At 40.9% G+C, this 21,986-nt stretch overlaps 1 protein-coding gene across 4 annotated transcripts in view; it reads right to left on the bottom strand.

Annotated features, from left to right (window-relative positions):
• ST3GAL3 (ST3 beta-galactoside alpha-2,3-sialyltransferase 3) overlaps positions 1-21,986 on the bottom strand; it is a gene marked incomplete at its 3' end in the record, with an annotated part of 495,733 nt that overhangs the window by 186,921 nt on the left and 286,826 nt on the right. For all 4 annotated transcript variants that reach the window (XM_073593923.1, XM_073593922.1, XM_073593925.1 and 1 more), the window contains 1 exon segment: positions 9,557-9,599. In XM_073593923.1, the coding sequence (XP_073450024.1) occupies positions 9,557-9,599 (43 nt within the window).

Genomic DNA, 21,986 nt, shown 5'->3' with positions numbered 1-21,986 from the left:
TTCAAAGACTTTGTAGACAACTGTATTCTCCAAACCTTTTGTCAACAGTTTGGGAAAGACCCCCTTGGGGGGCTTTTTCCATTCCTCCTTTTTGCCTCCTCCTTCCTTTATTTACAAACAGTATACATACTGTAAATGACAACTCCTCTTGAGAAACTGAGTTCAGGTGTTTCAAGTGAAGGGTACTGTTAATGCTACAGCATATTTTAGAAAACTGTGCTCCTCCAACCTTGTGGTAACCTTTAGAGGAAGACTCTTTTCTGTTCCAGCAGGACTGTGCCCTGTGTACAAAGCCAGCTCCATAAAGACATGGTGTGACCAGATTGGTGTGGAGGAACTGTGGAGGTGTTCTGCACAGAGCCCAGACTCTAACCCTACTAAATGCCTTTGGGATCAATTGGACCTTGATTGTGGGACCAATTGGTCTTTTCATCCAACATCAGTACTTGACCTCACAAATGGGCCAAATTCCCACAGACACCCTCTAAAATCTTGTAGAAAGTCTTTTTTTTAGAAGAGTGGAGGTTATAGCTGCAAAGGAGACGCAATTGCACATTATCCACTTGTAGACCAGCTCACGCAGGTATACTGCGGCAGGTCGGCTCTCCTGCTCGAATCAACGTACCTGTACACCAGTCCATGCAAGGAGGATAGCGACCGCGCGCGTGCCCGCCGCGAGTCCCGTGGACTCAATGTCCGTCGGCGACCAGCGATCGTGGTGAGGAGAGGCAGAACGGGTAACTGCCTATGTAAACAAGGCGATTCTCCGTTCTGCCTGATGACATGTCAGAGATCTTCTGTTCCCAGTGATTGGGAACAGTGATCTCTGTCATGTTCCTGTCAGCCCATCCCCCCCCTACAGTTAGAACACACCGAGGGAACACACTTAACCCCTTGATCGCACCCTTGGTGTTAACCCCTTCCCTGCCAGTGACATTTTTACATTGATCAGTGCATTTTTATAGCACTGATCAATGTAATAATGTCACTGGTCCCCAAAAAAGTCTAATTTGGGGTCAGATTTGTCCGCCGCAATGTCGCAGTCCCACTAAAAATCGCAGATCGCCCGCCACTACCAGTAAAAACAATAAAAAAATAAATAAAAGTATCTAAATCTATCCCGTAGTTTGTAGACTCGATAACTTTTGCACAAACCAATTAATATACGTCTACTGTGATTTTTTTTTAACCAAAAATATATAGAAGAATATATATCGACCTACACTAATGAATACATTCGTTTTTTTATATATATATTTTTTTTGGATATGTATTATATCCAAAAAGTAAAAAAAAAAAAATGTTGGTCATTTTTTGTTTATAGCGCAAAAAATAAAAACTGCAGAGGTGATCAAATACCACCAAAAGAAAGATCTAAATGTGCACAGGAAAATGGGCAGCACGAAAAAACAGAAGGCCAAAAAGGCCCTCATTTGGTTTCCACTTTTAGTCTGATTATGATATAGGAGGAGTTTCTCGGGGGATTGTCTAACCCCTAATTGGTTTTATTTCACTATAAATGTTTTCAGTCTGATTAGGGTCACCAGCTACGATAAAGCATCTATATTGACGTGAAACGCGTTAGCCTGTCTGTACCTTTAATCACTATGATGTAAGAGATTTTGGATCTTCTACACTGTTTTGCCAGGAATAAAAGGTGTTATTCGGAGTGCAGCCGTTCAGCTGTTTTCATACATTTTCTACACGATTGCAGAGCCTGCACCTGAAGTTGTGAGTGGGGAGGGCGGCTATTAGAGACACCAACACGCTTGGAGCAGCATCGCTACCTCAAATTATGGTTTACTGTTAGAGCAGTAAAAATGTGGATCTCCCTCTCCCAGAATATGGTGCCAGCTGAGAGTGTCAACAACTTCCAAAAAATCTTTTAGATGTCTTCCTCGGGAAGTAGAATGCACGGGGCTATGGGAATTTTTAGACCCATGCTGGGGTCCACTGCCCTAGACCTGTACAACACCCTACCGGAAAACCCCAGGCCACGTAACAGTGCGCAGTGTTCCGTGAACACAGGGTCCAGTGCTGACCGATAACATTACAGATTATCCCCACGTAAACTTCCATTCTTCGTAAGGCGCGGGGTCCAGGTGCCATTCTTCTGAGAAGGGTAGCTGTAGGAATGGATCCAGGTAGCACCAGTCTCCTGATCCCTGCTGGAACTGTTGAGACTCTTGTTAGGGCCCAAACAACTAATCGATTCATCGACAATTAATCGATTCTGAAAATAGTTGTCAACTATTTTTATAATCGGTAATCGGCCAGCCGATTAGTTGGCCTGCATACAGAATGCATTATTTGTTCACATCAGGAAATACAGTGCAGCACACATACAGCTCAGGACACCGTCCATACATGTCAGTAAGTGCCTGAGAACTTGTGAATGTGAAGGGAGCAATGCCTCATGGGACATGTAGTCCTGGGCAGGAAGTGAGTGGTTCTAAAGTCAGAATTTTTTTTTTTACCTTGCTATAGGGTACTCTATACTATACTTTGCAGCTTGCAATTGGGGCACTCTGAAGGCAGGAGGAGCCAGAAGTGTCGATGGGGGACCCCAGAAGAGAAGGATCGGGGCTGCTCTGTGCAAAACCATTACACAGAGCAGGTAAGTATAACATGTTTGTTGTTTAAAAAAAAAATACTTTAAAGACTGTGTGCATGGAAGATCAACATCTGAACCCTGAGAAGGTGAAGGCTGATAGACTGGAGGTAAGTAATAGAAGGCAGTACAAATAATGCAAAAAAAAAAGTCTCAGCTTTTAGTAGTACTGTAATATAAAAGATTTCTGTCTCCCTTCCCCCCCCTTCATAGAGCTTCATGTCTGACTCCTAGTTATAATGCCCGTTTATCCTACATCTGAGTGTGTCTATTATCATACCTCCCAACTTTCTGAGATGGGAATGAGGGACACCTATAAGAAAAACTATGTAGTCATAGGACACCCCCCCCCTACCACGCCCCCTTAAAGGAGAATTATGCAAATAAAAATTAGTTAAACCCACAAGTGATTTTTTTTTTTTACCACTACTATTCCTTTATATTGGCTTCTGTAATTTACAAATGCAACAATTTAGAAATTGGATGAAAGGTTTAGCACTGGGAAACAGTTTTTGAAAGATAAATAGTGTATTATATATACAACTATATAATATACAACATTATATATACAACTGTATAGATCAGACCAAAATGAGGGACAAATGGGGGGGGAAGAGGGACAGAGGGACATCGCTCCAAATCAGGGACAGTTGGGAGCTATGTATTATTATATATATGATATGATAAGTATAATATATTATTTCCTTCACTGTTTCACGGTATAAATGAACCCCTTATAGTAGCGATTATCTACAGGATTTGTTTGTCTCCCAGGGGCATGCTTTCCATGTGAATTGCTGACATACAGCTACCGGTTGTTTAGCTTTATTTGGCTACTAGCACTGCTGAGGTCTAGTTAAGCACATATGTCTTATGTATTGCGGACGCCTCTCTACCCTTGTTTGGCCTCTTAGTTACATAGTTACATAGTAGGTGAGGTTGAAAAAAGACACAAGTCCATCAAGTCCAACCTATGTGTGTGATTATGTGTCAGTATTACATTGTATATCCCTGTATGTTGTGGTCATTCAGGTGATTATCTAATAGTTTCTTGAAGCTATCAATGCTCCCCGCTGAGACCACCGCCTGTGGAAGGGAATTCCACATCCTTGCCACTCTTACAGTAAAGAACCCTCTACGTAGTTTAAGGTTAAACCTCTTTTCTTCTAATTGTAATGAGGGGCCACGAGTCTTATTAAACTCTCTTCTGCGAAAAAGTTTTATCCCTATTGTGGGGTCACCAGTCCGGTATTTGTAAATTGAAATCATATCCCCTCTCAAGCGTCTCTTCTCCAGAGAGAATAAGTTCAGTGCTCGCAACCTTTCCTCATAACTAAGATCCTCCAGACCCTTTATTAGCTTTGTTGCCCTTCTTTGTACTCGCTCCATTTCCAGTACATCCTTCCTGAGGACTGGTGCCCAGAACTGGACAGCATACTCCAGGTGCGGCCGGACCAGAGTCTTGTAGAGCGGGAGAATTATCGTTTTATCTCTGGAGTTGATCCCCCTTTTAATGCCAATATTCTGTTTGCTTTATTAGCAGCAGCTTGGCATTGCATGTCATTGCTGAGCCTATCATCTACTAGGACCCCCAGGTCCTTTTCCATCCTAGATTCCCCCAGAGGTTCTCCCCCCAGTGTATAGATTGCATTCATATTTTTGCCACCCAAATGCATTATTTTACATTTTTCTACATTGAACCTCATTTGCCATGTAGTCGCCCACCCCATTAATTTGTTCAGGTCTTTTTGCAAGATTTCCACATCCTGCGGAGAAGTTATTGTCCTGCTTAGCTTAGTATCGTCTGCAAATACAGAGATTGAACTGTTTATCCCATCCTCCAGATCGTTTATGAACAAATTAAATAGGATTGGTCCCAGCACAGAACCCTGGAGAACCCCACTACCCACCCCTGACCATTCTGAGTACTCCCCATTTATCACCACCCTCTGAACTCGCCCTTGTAGCCAGTTTTCAATCCATGTACTCACCCTATGGTCCATGCCAACGCACCTTATTTTGTACAGTAAACGTTTATGGGGAACTGTGTCAAATGCTTTTGCAAAATCCAGATACACCACGTCTACGGGCCTTCTTTTATCTAGATGGCAACTCACCTCCTCATAGAAGGTTAATAGATTGGTTTGGCAAGAACGATTCTTCATGAATCCATGCTGATTACTGCTAATGATATCATTCTTATTACTAAAATCTTGTTTATAGTCCCTTATCATCCCCTCCAAGAGTTTACATACTATTGATGTTAGGCTAACTGGTCTGTAATTCCCAGGGATGTTTTTTGGGCCCTTTTTAAATATTGGTGCTACATTGGCTTTTCTCCAATCAGCTGGTACCATTCCAGTCAGTAGACTGTCTGTAAAAATTAGGAACAACGGTCTGGCAATCACCTGACTGAGTTCCCTAAGTACCCTCGGATGCAAGCCATCTGGTCCCGGTGATTTATTAATGTTAAGTTTCTCAAGTCTAATTTTAATTCCGTCCTCTGTTAACCATGGAGGTGCTTCCTGTGTTGTGTCATGAGGATAAACACTGCAGTTTTGGTTACTGAAGCCCCCCTGATCAGGAATCCAAGCTTTTCTCTACCCCTGTACACAGACTTAGCCAAATAAACCGTTTTTGACTCGTACTTCCAAAAAACTCATCGCCCATCTGACTCTGATTATCTGTTCCATGTTTGAACCTTGGCCGTGTCCTGAAGAAGCCTAACGGCGAAACGCGTAGACATACAAGGGCTCACTGCACCTAAACACAGATGCATATATGCAATGCTTTTTATCTCATTTTGATTATTCTTTGTTATATAAACTTCAATAAACTTATTTCATTGTATTATTTTCCCTCTCCATTGTTTTCATAGCCTATAAAGTCCGCCTTTTTCGGTAATACTCAGTACTACCCCTGTTTTGGTCCCTATCTGCTCTCTTTGTACTATAAAGGGCTAATTTTAGTTTTTTTTTTAACCCCAGGATGACCGGTGATACAAAAAAAAAAAAAACATGCTACTGCTACTAAACGTCTTAGGCCTGGTTCACATCTATGTGTTTTTTTGGTGGTTTTTGCAGAAACGCACTGCAGTTCATTTAACATGGTTTCCTATGGGACACGTTCACATCTATGCCTTTTTTCAGCCGCTGCGTATTTGGAAAGGGTCAGGGACCTTTTTCAAACGCAAAACGGTGCTTTTTTTGGTTCAATAGACTTCAATGGAGAAGCTGCAGAAAAAACATGTAGTGCGTTTTCGCAGCAACTTGCATTTTTAAATCTGAACAACAACAAATTGGCCAAAAAAAAAGCATAAGAAATGCAAACCGCAGCAAAATCACGTGTGGAAAAAATGCAAACGCACAGCAAAAAGCAGTGCACAAACGGATCAAAAGCAAACTGCATAGGCGTGAACTGAGCCTTATGCTGGCCACACACGTATAGATTTTCGGATGAGAATAGTCATACGAAAAATCTTTGTACATTTGCTGAACGAAAGAATGTTATTTGAAAATTTCACTTGCTTTTAACATTCAGTTTTAAAATGAATAATTTCAGAATGAAAACCACATCCACTGTCTGAGAGTTCCCTAGACCAAGAAGTTTTCCTTTCTGCTGCTTTGAATTTTCCGATCACTGTGGTCGAAAAGAACATCCATCTGACCCCACTAATGATTAGAAAACCAAACGAACGTTCTTTAAATTACTTTTTTTGAAGACATTGTTTTTGTATGGCCAGCGTATAATATATTACAGTTCTGTATGAAAATCGGCAAAACAGTCTTTAATTTTTTTTTTTTCTTTAGATAAAAAAAATGGATCTCCGAGTCTGATGATATTTACCAGATTTAACCTCTAATAGCATATACACTATATATCTACTCTAATAGTATATACAGGATATATCTCCTCTAATAGTATAGACAGTATATATCTCCTCTAATAGTATATACAGTATATATCTCCTCTAATAGTATTTACAGTATATATCTCCTCTAATAGTATAGACAGTATATATTTCATCTAACAGTATATACAGTATATATCTCCTCTAACAGTATATACAGTATATATTTCATCTAATAGTATATACAGTATATCTCCTCTAATAGTATATACAGTATATATCTCCTCTAATAGTATAGACAGTATATATCTCCTCTAACAGTATATACAGTATATATTTCATCTAATAGTATATACAGTATATCTCCTCTAATAGTATATACAGTATATATTTCATCTAATAGTATATACAGTATATCTCCTCTAATAGTATATACAGTATATATCTCCTCTAATAGTATATACAGTATATATCTCCTCTAACAGTATATACAGTATATCTCCTCTAATAGTATATACAGTATATATTTCATCTAATAGTATATACAGTATATCTCCTCTAATAGTATATACAGTATATATCTCCTTTAATAGTATATACAGTACATATCTCCTTTAATAGTTTATACAGTATATCTCTCCTCTAATAGTATATACAGTATATCTCTCCTCTAATAGTACATACAGTATATATCTCCTCTAATAGTATATACAGTATATATTTAATCTAATAGTATATACAGTATATATTTAATCTAATAGTATATACAGTATATCTCCTCTAATAGTATATACAGTATATCTCTCCTCTAATAGTATATACAGTATATATCTCCTCCTAATAGTATATGCAGTATAAATCTCCTCCTAATAGTATATGCAGTATATATCTCCTCTAATAGTATATACAGTATATCTCCTCTAATAGTATATGCAGTATATATCTCCTCCTAATAGTATATGCAGTATATATCTCCTCCTAATAGTATATACAGTATATCTCCTCTAAAAGTATATACAGTATATCTCCTCTCCCCATTGAGAACGTCAACGTATGACGAAACGCGTCTGGGAGGGGCGTGCTGACGTCACCACGTCGTTCGATTGAGGACGGGAGTGTGTCCGGAGGCCGGCTGGCTTCGTTTTATCGTTCTTACAGCTTTTAATTTCGTATCTATGTAAGTGGTACTCTTTTCTTAATAAATTCATATTACGCAGTATTACACTATTGGCTCTTTCATTATATATGTACTGCTGAGCCCGGGTTGAGTGGTCAAGACGCATAACACCGTTCCGGTCTGGAGTCCGGCTGGGACCGCAATATATCTGCCCTCTCTGCTTTGCATATCTGGTAAGGGGACATTCCCTAAGGTTCGTTATCATTATCTGCTCCTTGGTGTTTGGTTCCTGGTCCTATTGAATCTGCACATAAGGGTCTGCCTTCTGGTAAGCAGTTCGCACTAATAGTTTTCTCAGCACCTGGTGGGATTTCCTTTCACATACCTTTGGGGTGATTAATACACGCTGACTGTCCAGTTATATCTGGTAAGCAGATTTTGGAAGTCTTTGTAGCTTTCACCCATTCACTTCTATTTTGCATGATTGCATGATACTCACTATATTGTCCTAGCTATTTAGCACAGGATTTTATATGATCACACATGATTTATGGCTGGTTGAGTGTCACTTTTTTTCTGGTTTGGAGTGTTGTTTATGTAAACAATATTATGCTATATTTTTGTCATATTGTTTTCGGACCATACTTGGTGGATCCACGGGACGAGGGCGTCCTTCCTGCTTCATCTGGATTGTTTATCTAAAAGGCCCAGGCTGGGTTTAAGCCACTCGCCCTTTTTTGGCTTACTTCTGGTAAGCGCAATACCTATTGGTGTGTTCCGCAAACTGTGTCCGTTATCACTGTTTCTTTTTGGATGAAGTTTATGTCACAAACCCATCTTCCTTCCTTTTGGATTTTAATTGGGACTATTTATTCTTTATATGAGACTTCACAGTCGGACTATTGTTCAAATCACTTTATAGCGCGGTTCTTTTCTCCTTTTTTTGATATCTCCTCTAATAGTATATGCAGTATATATCTCCTCCTAATAGTATATGCAGTATATATCTCCTCTAATAGTATATACAGTATATCTCCTCTAAAATTATATACAGTATATCTCCTCTAATAGTATATACAGTATAAATCTCCTCTAATAGTATATCTCCTCTAATAGTATATACAGTATATATCTTCTCTAATAGTATATACAATATATCTCCTCTAATAGTATATACAGTATATATCTCTTCTGCCTGTTATTCTCAGAGTGGATTAGAGATTTTGCTCCCTAACCATATAGTTGGTTATTTATATTTACCACTGTATAGAGATATTTAAGAATAAATGGCCTTTTTTTTATACTTTACATATTAACTAGATTATACACCACACTTTTTTTAAGGTTATTATCCGATTATTCGAAACAATAATGGTCCAACTAATCAATTATGAAAAGAATCGTTAGTTGCAGCCCTAAATCTTGTAAATCATAGAGAGAGATACACAAAAGCTGCTCTGTATCCTGTGATGTACGAAAAAGAAATCACACATACACACACACACACATATATATATAGGTAGAACTGGATGGACCTGGATGTGTCTTTTTTCAACTTTATAAGCTATGTAGCATGTATATCGTATATCACATCCATTGTTTGGCCACGGCACCCTCCACCGTGGGCCCATTGGACTTGCACCTTTGAAGGAATGAGCCTATTCAGCTTGTATTCATTTAAAAGAACACAAAAAATATGGAGCAGATTACATATTCATAACAACTCCCTTGGCAGACTGCGAGATAAAAGCGTAGTTTTTCATTACACGAGACAGAATTACAGCATGGAAAACATGATCACATTTCATTTCAGCCACGTTATAGTAAATCTGTACAGAGAAGGACTCTATAGATTAGTATATTATTTAATGTTATGGCTCAGGTGGAATTCACAATGTAAATATTCATATACAGACTTCTATTCAGTGTAAAACGATAACAAGGCTAAATAAAGGGAAGAATGTCTCTTGCTACTTACAGTTTAGAGTCCAATTTAAGCAAGAATCCCAGGCGGTCATATTCTGGAAGAAGAAGGAACACAATGTTTATCTCACAGGTTTAAGAGGAAATGAAAAGCAAAGTGTCAATTGTTCCATTGTTTTCAGCTTGAGGACAATAATACTCAACACAAAAGAATACAATGTACTAAGAGTAATTATTGAAGAATTTGTTTTAAGTAAATTTTTAGGGATTTTTTGCTCTGTTATTTATTCATTTTAGAAATTTGTAGTTTAGCTAGAAGAAGGGTATTTATTGCGATTTAGCTCTGCGCTACTTTAACTGGTAATTGAGCAGTCATGCAACACTGTAGCTAGATAAAAAAAAAAAAATCAATTTTCACATAAATAGAGCTTTCTTTTGGTGGTATTTGATCATCACTGGAATTTTTTTTCTTCTTTTTTTTTTTTTTTTTGTTTGTTTTCAAATTAAGAAAAAGTTTTTTTGAGAAATAAATTACAAAACAATAAGCAGTACACACAGAGTAATTCCAAGACAGTCTCACAAATACATCAAATACCCGCAAAGAACATTACATGCCGTTGAACAAGCACAATAATACAAACGTATTACACCTCAGACATATACAGCGCTTTGAAAAAGTATTCATACCCCTTGAAATTTTCCAAATTTTGTCATGTGACAACCAAAAACGTAAATGTATTTTATTGGGATTTTATGTGATAGACCAACACAAAGTGGCACATAATTGTGAATTGGAGGGAAAATGATAAATGGTTTTCAAAATGTTTTACAAGTAAATATGTGAAAAGTGTGGGGGGGGCATTTGTATGGCGCCCCCCGGAGTCAATACTTTGTAGAACCTCCTTTCTCTACAAGTCTTTTTGGGGATGTCTCTACCAGCTTTGCACATCTAGAGAGGGACATTTTTGCCCATTCTTCTTTGTAAAATATCTCAAGCTCTGTCAGATTGGATGGAGAGCGTCTGTGAACAGCAATTTTCAAGTCTTGCCACAGATTCTCATGTCTTATGTATTGCGGGTGCCACTCTACCCTTGTTTGGCCTCTTCCTGATCAGGAATACAAGCTTTTCTCTGCCCCTGTACACAGACTTAGCCAAAGAAACCGTTTTTGACTCGTACTTCCAAAAAACTCATCGCCCATCTGACTCTGGGTACATTTTAGATTATAACCCAAATTAAGATAGAGAAATATTTCTCTTATCTGTTCCGTGTTTGAACCTTGGCCGTGTCCTGAAGAAGCCTAACGGCGAAACACGTAGACATACAAGGGCTCACTGCACCTAAACACAGATGCATATATGCAATGCTTTTTATCTCATTTTGAGATAAAAAAACTTTATCAAAAAGCTGAGGAATAAGTCCAAAAGCTCCATGCTGTATCAACCTTTAAGATGTCCATTTGCAGATAAGCAATAATTGTCCATTCTTTTAAATATCCTCAAACTTGGTAAGGGTTTTGCATAGGTATAAGCCTGATGATCTTCAAGATGTGGCTTTGGTCCATGTGGCAGCCAACAGGATATGCTAAATAATTTAAAAAAAAGGTATTGTTGGTAGATGATTAGGCTGAGCAATATTCTAACATGGTAATCCTGAGTTTGATACTTATGAGGTTTTCTACATCCTAAAAAAATAAATGAGCAGCACCACAAAATGGGGAGCAGACCACCCACAATGAAATAGCCATGGAAACAGAGAGGAGAGATCAAGGAATGAATTTCAATCGTTTGGGAGTAAAATGCCTTCAAAGATCTTGTCTTAAGCCTTTTTTTTTTTTTTTTAGGCACTGGGCCAATCCCTCCTTTTGGAGTACATACTAGATATTTCTCTATATACTATTTTCTTTCCCCCTTCTACCCTTCTTTCTTTTAACCTTTCTTACACTTTACTTTTGCCTTCTTAGGGACATACTATATATATATATATATATATATATATATATATATATATATATATATATATCTATGTTTTGGGCTCTAGTTCAAAGAAGTGCAACCAAACTGACAAGAGGCATGGAGGAGCTCAGCTATGAGGAAAGATTAGAGGAACAGGATTTATTCTCGCTGGAGAAGAGGAGATTAAGGGTGGATATGATTTCCACGTATAAATACATAAGGGGTCCATATATAGTGAACTTGGTGTTGAGTTATTCCCTTTAACCACTTGCCACGCGGCTCTCGTTCAGGGGGAACGTCATATGATGGCCCACCAGAACGACTGCTCTTGCGCAACCCCACGCCTTTGCCGTGTTGCTAGGACACAGCACGATCCCGATCTGTGTAAAGACCCACGGCCCTTTAACCATGTGATCATCTGTGTCCAATCACAGCCAGTCACATGTAAACACGGAGATGCCGGTAATCGTCGCTCCTCGCCTCACACTGACAGAGTGTGAGGAGAGCCGATCAGTGCCATCTCCTCAGGGGACTGATCACCAGTGCCCTGATTACAATTAGTGCCCACCAGTGCTAGCAATGATTGCCCACCCCTGCCAGCAATCAGTGCCAGCCAGTGCCCACAATTGCCACCAATTTGTGCCCACAAGTGCCAGCAGTCAGTGCCCACAAGTGTCAGCAGTCAGTGCCCACAAGTGCCAGCAATCGGTGGCCATTAGTGATGCCAGTCAGTGCTGGCTATCAGTGCTGCCCATCAATCCTCATCACTGGTGCCCATTAATGCCACCCATCAGTGCGGCCCATCTGTGCCGTCTATCTGTGCCTACCAGTGCAGCCTATCTGTGCCCAGTGCCCACCATCATAATAAGCATCACATAAGTGCGGCATATTCGTGCCTCCTCATCAGTGCCACCTAATCAATGCCCAAAAGTGCCGCCTCATCAGTGCAGCCCATCAGTGCCGCCTCATCAGCGCCCATCAGTGAAGGAGAAAATTTACTTGGTTTTCACACCTATGTCCTTAAATTGTATCATTTCAATACTCTATGATAGTAATTGCACAATTAGATGTTGTATGCCAAACGAACATGACATAGATGCAATATATATCTTGAACATGAGTATTTATTGTGATTCTTTATTTGTAGTTGATCAGATGCCACATTTTATGTCCTGAGGAAGCTCCAGCAAGCGAAACATCGTCGAGAAAGTGGTATTAATCCCTGTATCACATTTCTATTGGAACTACTGTATTTGTTAATATGAAATTGTCTCATGTCTTTTTAAGGATTTATAAATAAAATATGTATTTTTTTATCAATATTATAAAAATATTTATTACTTATTGAACACCTAAAAAATCCCGAGGCCTATGACCTCTAGTCCCTTATTCTGTTTGTTGTAAACCTTGAATGTATTTGTTACAATGCGTAACCAATCAATAAAAACAACTGAGCATAAGGTGAGGGACCAAATCGTATTTCCATTGCCCTCACCGCTCTTGTTAGTCCTGAACATTTTTTAAAAAATATAATTTTGTACAGAAAGATTTTTTTTTTAATACATTCAATCATTCTTACAGCACTGCCATATTACTCCTCACTTTTCAGTTACAGCCATTTACAGCAACCCAATACTGCCAGCAGAGCATCCAATCTTATCACTTGTTCTGCAATCTTAACTCACTCCACGGGGCCAACTTAGGTACGATCGAATTTAAGGCTGAACTCCAGCCAACCAGCTAAATACTCAGATGAAAAACATATATGGAAGTAGTTTTCCCTCGCCAAAGGATTTGTATTTGTGTCCCTCCGGTCCTGGGATTTACATAGTTCTGCCATACAGCACAGCCCGGTCTGGCAGGGCAGGAGACCAGATTTTTCTCTGCTGCAGTTCCTTAACACTTACAGGCCTTGTCTCTACCTCAGCCAGCTCGGGGAGAGGAGAAGCAACAGACCGATAAGCTCATCTCTGTGTCACTCTGCTCAGCATGTTCCTTTGTTAGCACATGAGCTCCGCAGCAAAATAGACTGGCTGCTTGGCTGCTTCTTCCTTTCCCAGTGTGAGCTCTGCTCTAAAGGGACTGCTAGAGACTGATAACTGAATGCAGGCACTGCTTGTATTTGAAGTGATTGTAAAGTCTCGTTTTTTTTTCCTATAAAAATAACAAACATGTTATACTTACCAGCTCTGTTGCAGTGGATTGTCACAGAGCAGCCCCGATCCTCCTCTTCTCGGGTCCCTCTATTGTGATCCTGGTCCCTCCCTCCTGTTCAGTGCCCCCACAGCAAGCAGATTGCTATGGGGGCACCCGAGCCGATTTACAGCTCCCTGTGTCCATTCAGACACGGATCCCTGACATGGCCCCGCCCCCTCTCCCCTGATTGGCTAGCTGACTTTGATTGACAGCAGCTGGAGCCAATGGCGCCTTTGGTGTGTCTCAGCCAGTCAGGAAGAAGAATCTCGGATGGCTTAGACACTGGTGGAAATCGCTGGACAGAGAGGGACATCAGGTAAGTGTTAGGGGGGACTGCTGCACACAGAAGGCTTTTTATTTTAATGTATATAATGCATCTTCTGCCTTTACAACCCCTTTAAAGGGTTAGTTCACCTTTTCAGAAAAAATTAAAAGGAAAACTAACATCCCCCCCTCTGCTGTACTCGTGTACATTGTGGGCGAGAAGAGCGGTTATTGCCCATGCAGCTGATGCAACGGTAAATCCCCGCTCTTTTTTCCCTTATTTCTGTAGAGCTTCCGGGGAACGTTCAGAACGATTCTGATTGGTCAGTATTGGCATGTGACTGCTTTGACCAATTGGAATAGCTTTTATCTATTCCAGAGGCCCTACAGAAAGCTGAGGAAGAAGAATGTGGATTTCAAAATCTTGGACACCTGCACCTGCCATGTGGGCACTGACGGCTCATCACCCACAGAGGTAAGTACAGCGAGAAGGGGGGGGGAGTTGGGGGTGATGAGGGGGTAGATCGTTAGTTCACCCTTTCATTTTTTCTGAAAAGGTGAGCGTACACTTTAACTGCTTGCTTACTGGGCACTTAAACCCCCCTCCTGCCCAGACCAATTTTCAGCTTTCAGCGCTGACACACTTTGAATGACAATTGAGCGGTCATACAACACTGTACTCATATGAAATTTTTATCATTTTTTTCCCATAAATAGAGCTTTCTTTTGGTGGTATTTAATCACAGCTGGGATTTTTATTTTTTGCTAAACAAACAAAAAAAAGATGGAAAATTTTGAAAAAAAAAAAATCATGTTTCATAGTTTGTTATAAAATTTTGCAAACAGGTAATTTTTCTCCTTCATTGACATGCGCTGATGAGGCGGCACTGGTGGGCACTGATGAGGCTGCACTGATGGGCACGGATAGGCACAGTTAAGGCGGCACTGATGGGGACAGATAAGGCGGTACTGATGGGCATAGATAAGGCGGCACTAATAGGTGCTGATGGGTGGCACGGATAGGTGGCACTGATGGGCACTGATGTGCAGCACTGTTGTTGTGGCAATGATTGTGGGTGCTGATGAGTGGCACTGTGGGCACTGATGGGTGATGCTGGTGGGCACTGGTAGGCAGCACTGCTGCCTATTGCTAGGTGTCCCTGCAGGGGGCACAGATGATCGCCATGATCGGGACTGATGTCCCTCTCACGGCCACTGGTGATCGGCTTTTTTTTTCCTCCTCACGCTGTCAGCGCGAGGAGGAAAAATAGCCGATTACTGGCTCTGTTTACATCACATGATCAGCTGTCATTGGCTGACAGCTGATCATGTGGTAAGGGGTCGGGACCGACCCCTTACTCTGATCTGTGATCAGGCAAGTCTCATAGACTCGCTGATCACCGAGCGGGCCGCGCGTTTCCTGCAGGGGGCGCGCAGGCCGCTCGTGCACGGGACGACGTCAATAGACGTCGTCCCAGCAATGTAGGTCCACGCTGTTGCCGTCATTTGGCAATAGCGCGGATCTTAAGAGGTTAAGCAAATACCCTAATTAAAGCAACAATAATAAGAAGCTGCATGCATTTGTGTCTTTTATAATCTCTTATTTTATATTCAGCTTTAAAAACTAACCTACCAGTATGTTTTTTGGTTGTAAAAAAACCACTCCCTTTGGAAGACTCTCACAGATACAAGGAGGAGAACAAACAAACTCAAATGGAGGGCCAAGCTCTGCTCCATAGATGAGAGAAATCACGTATCTGACATCTAGAGAAGCCAACGTGAGCCATTTTGAAGAAGAAAATGGTTGAAAAGGCCCAGAAAGCATAACAAAACCGGAGTCACATTCCCCTCCTCAGTCTGCCCATCAGTCATGGCTTTCTGGGAAATATCGCTCAATAAATGTTTATGTAGAGATAACATTACCCATCATTTATGAAACGTACATTTCACATGCAGACTAAGAATAGGGCCACTAATTCTGTATATTAAACCAGGAATGAACAAACTTCCTGGGCCCCACGACCTGCGCTGCCGGTTGGAATATATGGGAGATATACATTTTGAGCAACCTCAGGACCAACGCAACGTGCTCACCCAACTGGCCAGCCATAGCGTGGGAAGCGGGTTTCCATACACCGTGTCCGCTCTTCTCAGAAGTTGGAATTGACAGTTACAAATGTAATAACCAAGTTATACAAGATGAATGTTTAAATAGACGTTGGTGGGAAAGCAATAAATGTCTGATGAGTGTTTAGTTAGCGCAGAGTGGAAAGATATGGAAGGGTTGTACGCTTCGAGTTGCCATGAAGGAAGACTAAGGGTTCCCATAATCTGTGGGGGTCTAATATATAGCCACCATCATCACATCCTGGGCAGCTGAACTCATTTATTATCAATATCAGACATTTTACAGGGCATCAAAAATATTCCCAGATTTGTGAACCTCAGTGGTCAAGTACTTAACATAAACAAAGAAGCTTTGAATTCCAGCTAGGGCCCCCCACCAAAGTTTACCTCTCCTCTAGCAAATTGCTGGATTAGCTACACTAACTACAACAAAAGCTCTAAATATTGACCTAAATCTATGATTATCTGGTGCGTTGGGTCCCAAGTCTGCGATCTTCTGGACTGAAGAGTGGTAGGTCCTTCTTTGGGTGGCCACCTCACTGTCTGGATAATGTGCCTAGCAGCAGAGGCAATGCTGTCTATCCAGAAATCAACAGGAAGGCAGTGAATATGCTGATTCACAATTCAACGAGTTTCTATCCTGCTGTAGAGCAAGCAGACGCTACCTACATGAAAGTGGCAACTCTTCTCTGAATTCAGGAGCAGCATTCTTACCACAAAGGAGCTGCATGAGGTGGACATTGTTGGCAAGCTAACAGGTCTTTTGGGGACTTTTCGGGGGGAGTAAGGCATAACTGTAATTGCAGATACAAGTCCTGAGAATTTACTTAAACTGGACCAGACAGAATCTAAAGCAGCTGTGTGCAGTAACCAAACAGCTTCTATCTTCAGCATGTTCAGTTAAGCTTCGAATATGAAAGCTAGAAGCTGACTGGTTGCCATCCACAGCTGCTCCAGATTCTAAGATTCTAGTCTTCGTAAATTCCTCTCATTGTTTTTTTATGGGAGGCCATCGTTTATAGCCCAGATACATCCTAAATATAGAACCATTTATCCAACTGTCCATCCAAAGCCATTGGTTTATAGACCAGATACATCCTATATATATAGAGCCATTTATCCAACTGTTCATCCAGATTCTTTGGTTTATAGACCAGATACATCCTAAATATAGAGCCATTTATCAACTGTCCATCCAGAGTCTCTGGTTTATAGATCGGACACATCCTAAATATAGAGTAATTTATCCAACTGTCCATCCAGAGCTGTGTTCTGAGCTTTCTCCAGGTTGTAATCCCAGATCGGGACCTGAAGTTTAAAGGTTCCAAAGTGTCTTGAGTGGGGAAGAACCTTCAGTCCTGTGCCTGGACTTTGCTGGATGCCTGTAATCTGTGTGATTGCACAGGTGTGCAGGGTCATTATAAGCCAGGTCTGAGAATAGCTCAGGGCAGTTGCTGCCATTTGGACACAGCAAGTGTGTGAAGATAGAGATAGCCATGTGCTCTAGCCCAGAGGGTTGATTTGTAGTGGGAGAGGAGACCCCGTGTTGCAGGGACTTCTTGCCCATACAGCTACGTGGTTCTGGTGAAACTGAAAAAACAAAGGTGACTAGTCAGTCCACAGAGGAGGCTGGAGGAAGTCTAAGTTCCAAAGGAGTGTGTGAGAACCCGTGATGCTGGGCAAACCCTATCAGGAGGCCAGGAGTGGTCCCGTACAGCAAGGTGCCAGGACAAGAAGGCTGAGGGAGACTTAAAAAAAAAAAAAAAAAAAACAGTGGTCAGGGAAACCATTGCTAATAAAGGGGGAGCTGCTGAAGTGTAGCCAGGAGGGCCCACATTTTCTATTGCCTATTGTTGCTTTGTGAAGCTGAAACTTCTGCGTGGGCAACCTTGCAAAGGCTTTGATTTTTGTTTAAATAAAAGCGATCTGACAAGCCTTTACAACATAGTTCGAACTGGCATTGACTTTGCTTAAAAAACACATCTACCAACCACCTGAGTCTAATCACCCCATATCAAAACACTAATGAGTCCAACAAAGAAGATTCATTTTGTCAAAGGTGATTTGACTTGGTGCTTTGACGTGCTTGACTCATGGCATGAATAATCTGCACAAATATTTGCAATTAATCTTTTTCTCCAGAATCGACACAACCAAATATCACCATCATTTTTTTCAGAGCTGGCAGGGCCAAGGCATAACATAACACCCAAGCCAGCCAATGCATGTTATACAGTTGAAATGCCAGTTTTTTGAGATGTAAGAAAATCGGACCAAGATAAATAACTTCAGAACTTTTTCCACCTATAATGTGACCATAGTTGATTGGGGAAAAAAAAAAAAGAAAATAGATGCGTTTGTAAAGTGAGCCCATGCCGGTCCAAACTGTGTTTTAAGGGCATGGCAGCCCATTATTCTTGAATGAAATTAGAGCTCACAAACATGGATTTCTACCGCTCCTGTTAGCATTTGTCTTCCAGACCACAGGCTCCTCAGGCTCCCTTAGCTTTCCTGTCACCAGTGACTTGCTGTACGGGCCTACTCCTGGCCCCCCCATAGGGTTTTCCAGCCCTTCGAGCTTACTCTCTCTCTGGAGACTTCCAGATTCACTCCAGTCTCCTGGACCTGCTACCCGCCTCAGCTTTCTTGGCCTCCCAGACCTGCATAGCTGTCCCGACTTTCCCAGTCCTTGGGCAAGGAATCCCCCTCACAAGGGTTGCAGTCTTCAATTACCAGCCCTCCAGGCAGGGCTCTCTATCCGAAGGGCAGCAACTGCAACTGTTGTACGTCTGACAAGGCTTATAATGACCCTGCATACCTGTGCCCTCACATGGACTGCAGCTGTCTCACTAAGTCCAGATACAGGATTGAAGGTTCCTTCCCAGCCAAGGCACTTTGGAACCTTCAAACCCGAGGCCCTGATCCGGGCCCACAAAACCCAGAGAAGACTTTCTTTCTATGCTCACAATAAGCATGCCACATCCTCTTAGACCATAACTTTGTGAATCCTGTGTCCTTTCCTCCTAAATTCCCATAGTAGCAGGGCCTCACACTGTCACACTTATAATTAGGAATGTGGCTGTGTTCAGAACCAACCATTCACATTCAAATCAATGTTAAATAGTAGTCAGTACACACCTGCCATCAATGAAAGTGATTCTAATTAAGCCCATATAAAGTTCAGCTGTTCTATTAGGATTTTTCTGATATTTACTCAGTTACCTCTTACAGCAAAAGCCATGATCCACAAAGAGCTTACAAAGCATCAAAGTCATCTCTGGAAAGTATCAGTCAGGAGAACGTACGAAAATCCTAGGAACACAGTGAAGACGACCACCAACAAGTGGAGAAAATATGGCACAACAGTGACATTACCAATAACTGGGTGTTCCTTCAAAATTGATGGAAAAAGAAAAAAACTGATCCAGGAGGCTGTCAAGAGGCCTACAGCAACAATAAAGGAGCTGCAGGAATTTCTGGCAAGTACTGGTTGTGTACTACATGTGACAATAATATCTTGTGTTCTTCGTATGTCTTGGCCGCGGGCAAGAGTGGCAAGATAGAAGTCTTTTCTTACCAAGATAAACATCCAAGTTTGGTTGCATTTAGCAAAAACCAACATCAAGTCTCCCAAAAGCATGTGGAAAAATTAGTCATGGTCTGATGAGATCAAGATTGAACTGTTTGGCCATAATTCCAAAATGTATGTTTGGCGTGAAAACCAACACCGCGCATCACCAAAAATCACCATACCCACAGTGAAGCATGCCATGCTTTGAGGCTTTTTTCTTCAGCTGGATCTGGGGTTTGAAGCTGGGTTTACAAATATACGAATTGGAATGCGGGTTTCCCCATCCAATTCGCATGACAAGAGAGTGTGCCCGGCTCTCAATGGAGCTGGTTCACACAGCTCCAGGGTGGGTCCTGTGCGTCTTTGGTTCAGATTCAGGTGTGAATTCAGACAAAAATTCGGACCTGATTTGCACCTGAATCTGTGTACAGGGAGGCACCCATGCTGTGAGCTGTGGCCACAGCATATGTGCACAGAGCCTTAGTCAAGGTTGAGGGACTTATGTACAGTTCCATTAATCAGTCAACTTTGGCACAAAACCTTCAGGCCTTTGCTAAAAAGCTGAAGATGAAGCAGAATTTCACCTTTTTAGCACAACAACCCAAAGCAGACCTCCAAACCAACAAAAGAATGGCTTCACCAGAAGAAGATGAAAGTTTTGGAATGGACCAGCCAGACACTGGACCTGAATCCAATTGAAAAACTGTGGGGCAACCAGAAGAGAGCTGTGCACAGGACATGCCCTTGCAATCTGACAGATTTTTAATGAAGAGTGGGCAAAGATTCCCAAGGCAAGCTGTACCTTGCTGATAAGACTCCTACCCCAGAAGTCTGAATGTTGTCATAAAATCAAAAGGTGCTTCAGCAAAGTATTAATTCAAGGGTGTGCATATTTATGCAACCTCATTATTATAATTTTTTTAATTTCCCTTTTTAACAAGCTGACCTCGAGAAGATTTTACCCCCTTCATGACCAGGGCATTTTTTGCTATTTAGCACTTTGCTACTTTAATTGGCAATTGCGCGGTCATGCAACACTGTACCCAAATTACATTTATATAATTTTTTTCACACAAATAGAGCTATATAAATGAAAAAATACAGAAAACTTTGAACAAAACCCAAGTTTTTCTTCATTTCTGTTATAAAAATTTGCAAACAAATAATCTCTTTCTTTATAAATTTAGGCCAAAGTGTATACTGCTACATTTCTTTGGTAAAAATAACCCAAATCAGTGTTTATTATTTATCCCTTGTTCACAGAAGCCGCGACTTTGAATCCGACATTCCTGCGTGACTTCATCACGGCTTACATACGACTTCTTTAACAGAAGTCAACGCAAGTCCTGTTCGCATCAAAGTAGTACAGGGACCTATTTCTAAGTTGGAGCGACTTAAGTCGCACCGATTAGAGCGGTTGCATTGCAGTTAATGGGGCACAACTTGTCATGCAACTTTGAACTTTCAGGTCGTGTGAACCAAAGGCTTAGTCTGCGTGAAAGTTATAAAGTTTAGAAACTACAGGATATATATTTGAAAATTGATCAATCCTGATGTACTGAAGACCTATCTCGTTTCTTGAAGCCCTAAAATGCCAGGACAGTACAAATATCACCCCTCCGCCCACCACCACAGCCACCACCAAATGACCCTATTTTTTGAAAGCAGATATTCCAAAGTATTTAGTAAGAGACATGGAGATTTTTTTTTTTAAGTGTGTAGTTTTTTTGTCACAATTTTTTGGGAAAATGAAGAAATTAAGTACATTTTTTTAATTTTTTTATATACTGTCACCAGTGCAGTACAGCATCATCATATGACTCGTGTGGCGTTGATCAGTGACTGCTGACATTATGTAAAAAAAAAAAATAATAATAATCATTTTTTTATTATTATTATTATTTTTTTTTACATGCTCTCATCACTGTCACCATAATTTAGGGATTTTTTTTTTACATTGTGGCTGCTTGTTACAGTGATAATCACTGTATCAGCAATCGTTTGAATGGTCATGAATGGTTTTCATTCATGGTTCATTGCTTACTATTGTGATGCTGTGATTGGCTCACAGCTATCACATGGTACAGGGTGCTGTGATTGGCCCAGGCACCATGTGATCACTGGTGACCAATCACAGGTCACACACACAGTAGTAAACAATGATCTCAGGAATGGTTTTCCATTCATGACTTTAGTTTACTACATGGCGTGATCGCACAACGATCTGGGCCAGTGGACACAGCGGTTGCAGATTGCGTTGGGCCCCTAATCTACATGCAGGGCGCCGGATGCATGGATTTCAGTGGGTTTTTTTATTTTTTTTATTTATGAAGCACATGATTAGAGCCTGAGGCTCTAAATGGCTTCAAAAAA

This window comes from Aquarana catesbeiana, linkage group LG07 (genome assembly GCF_042186555.1).
Source record: "Aquarana catesbeiana isolate 2022-GZ linkage group LG07, ASM4218655v1, whole genome shotgun sequence".
Taxonomy (NCBI): domain Eukaryota; kingdom Metazoa; phylum Chordata; class Amphibia; order Anura; family Ranidae; genus Aquarana; species Aquarana catesbeiana.
Note: the sequence above shows the minus strand (reverse complement) of the source record. Positions and strands in the feature narration are given on the sequence as shown.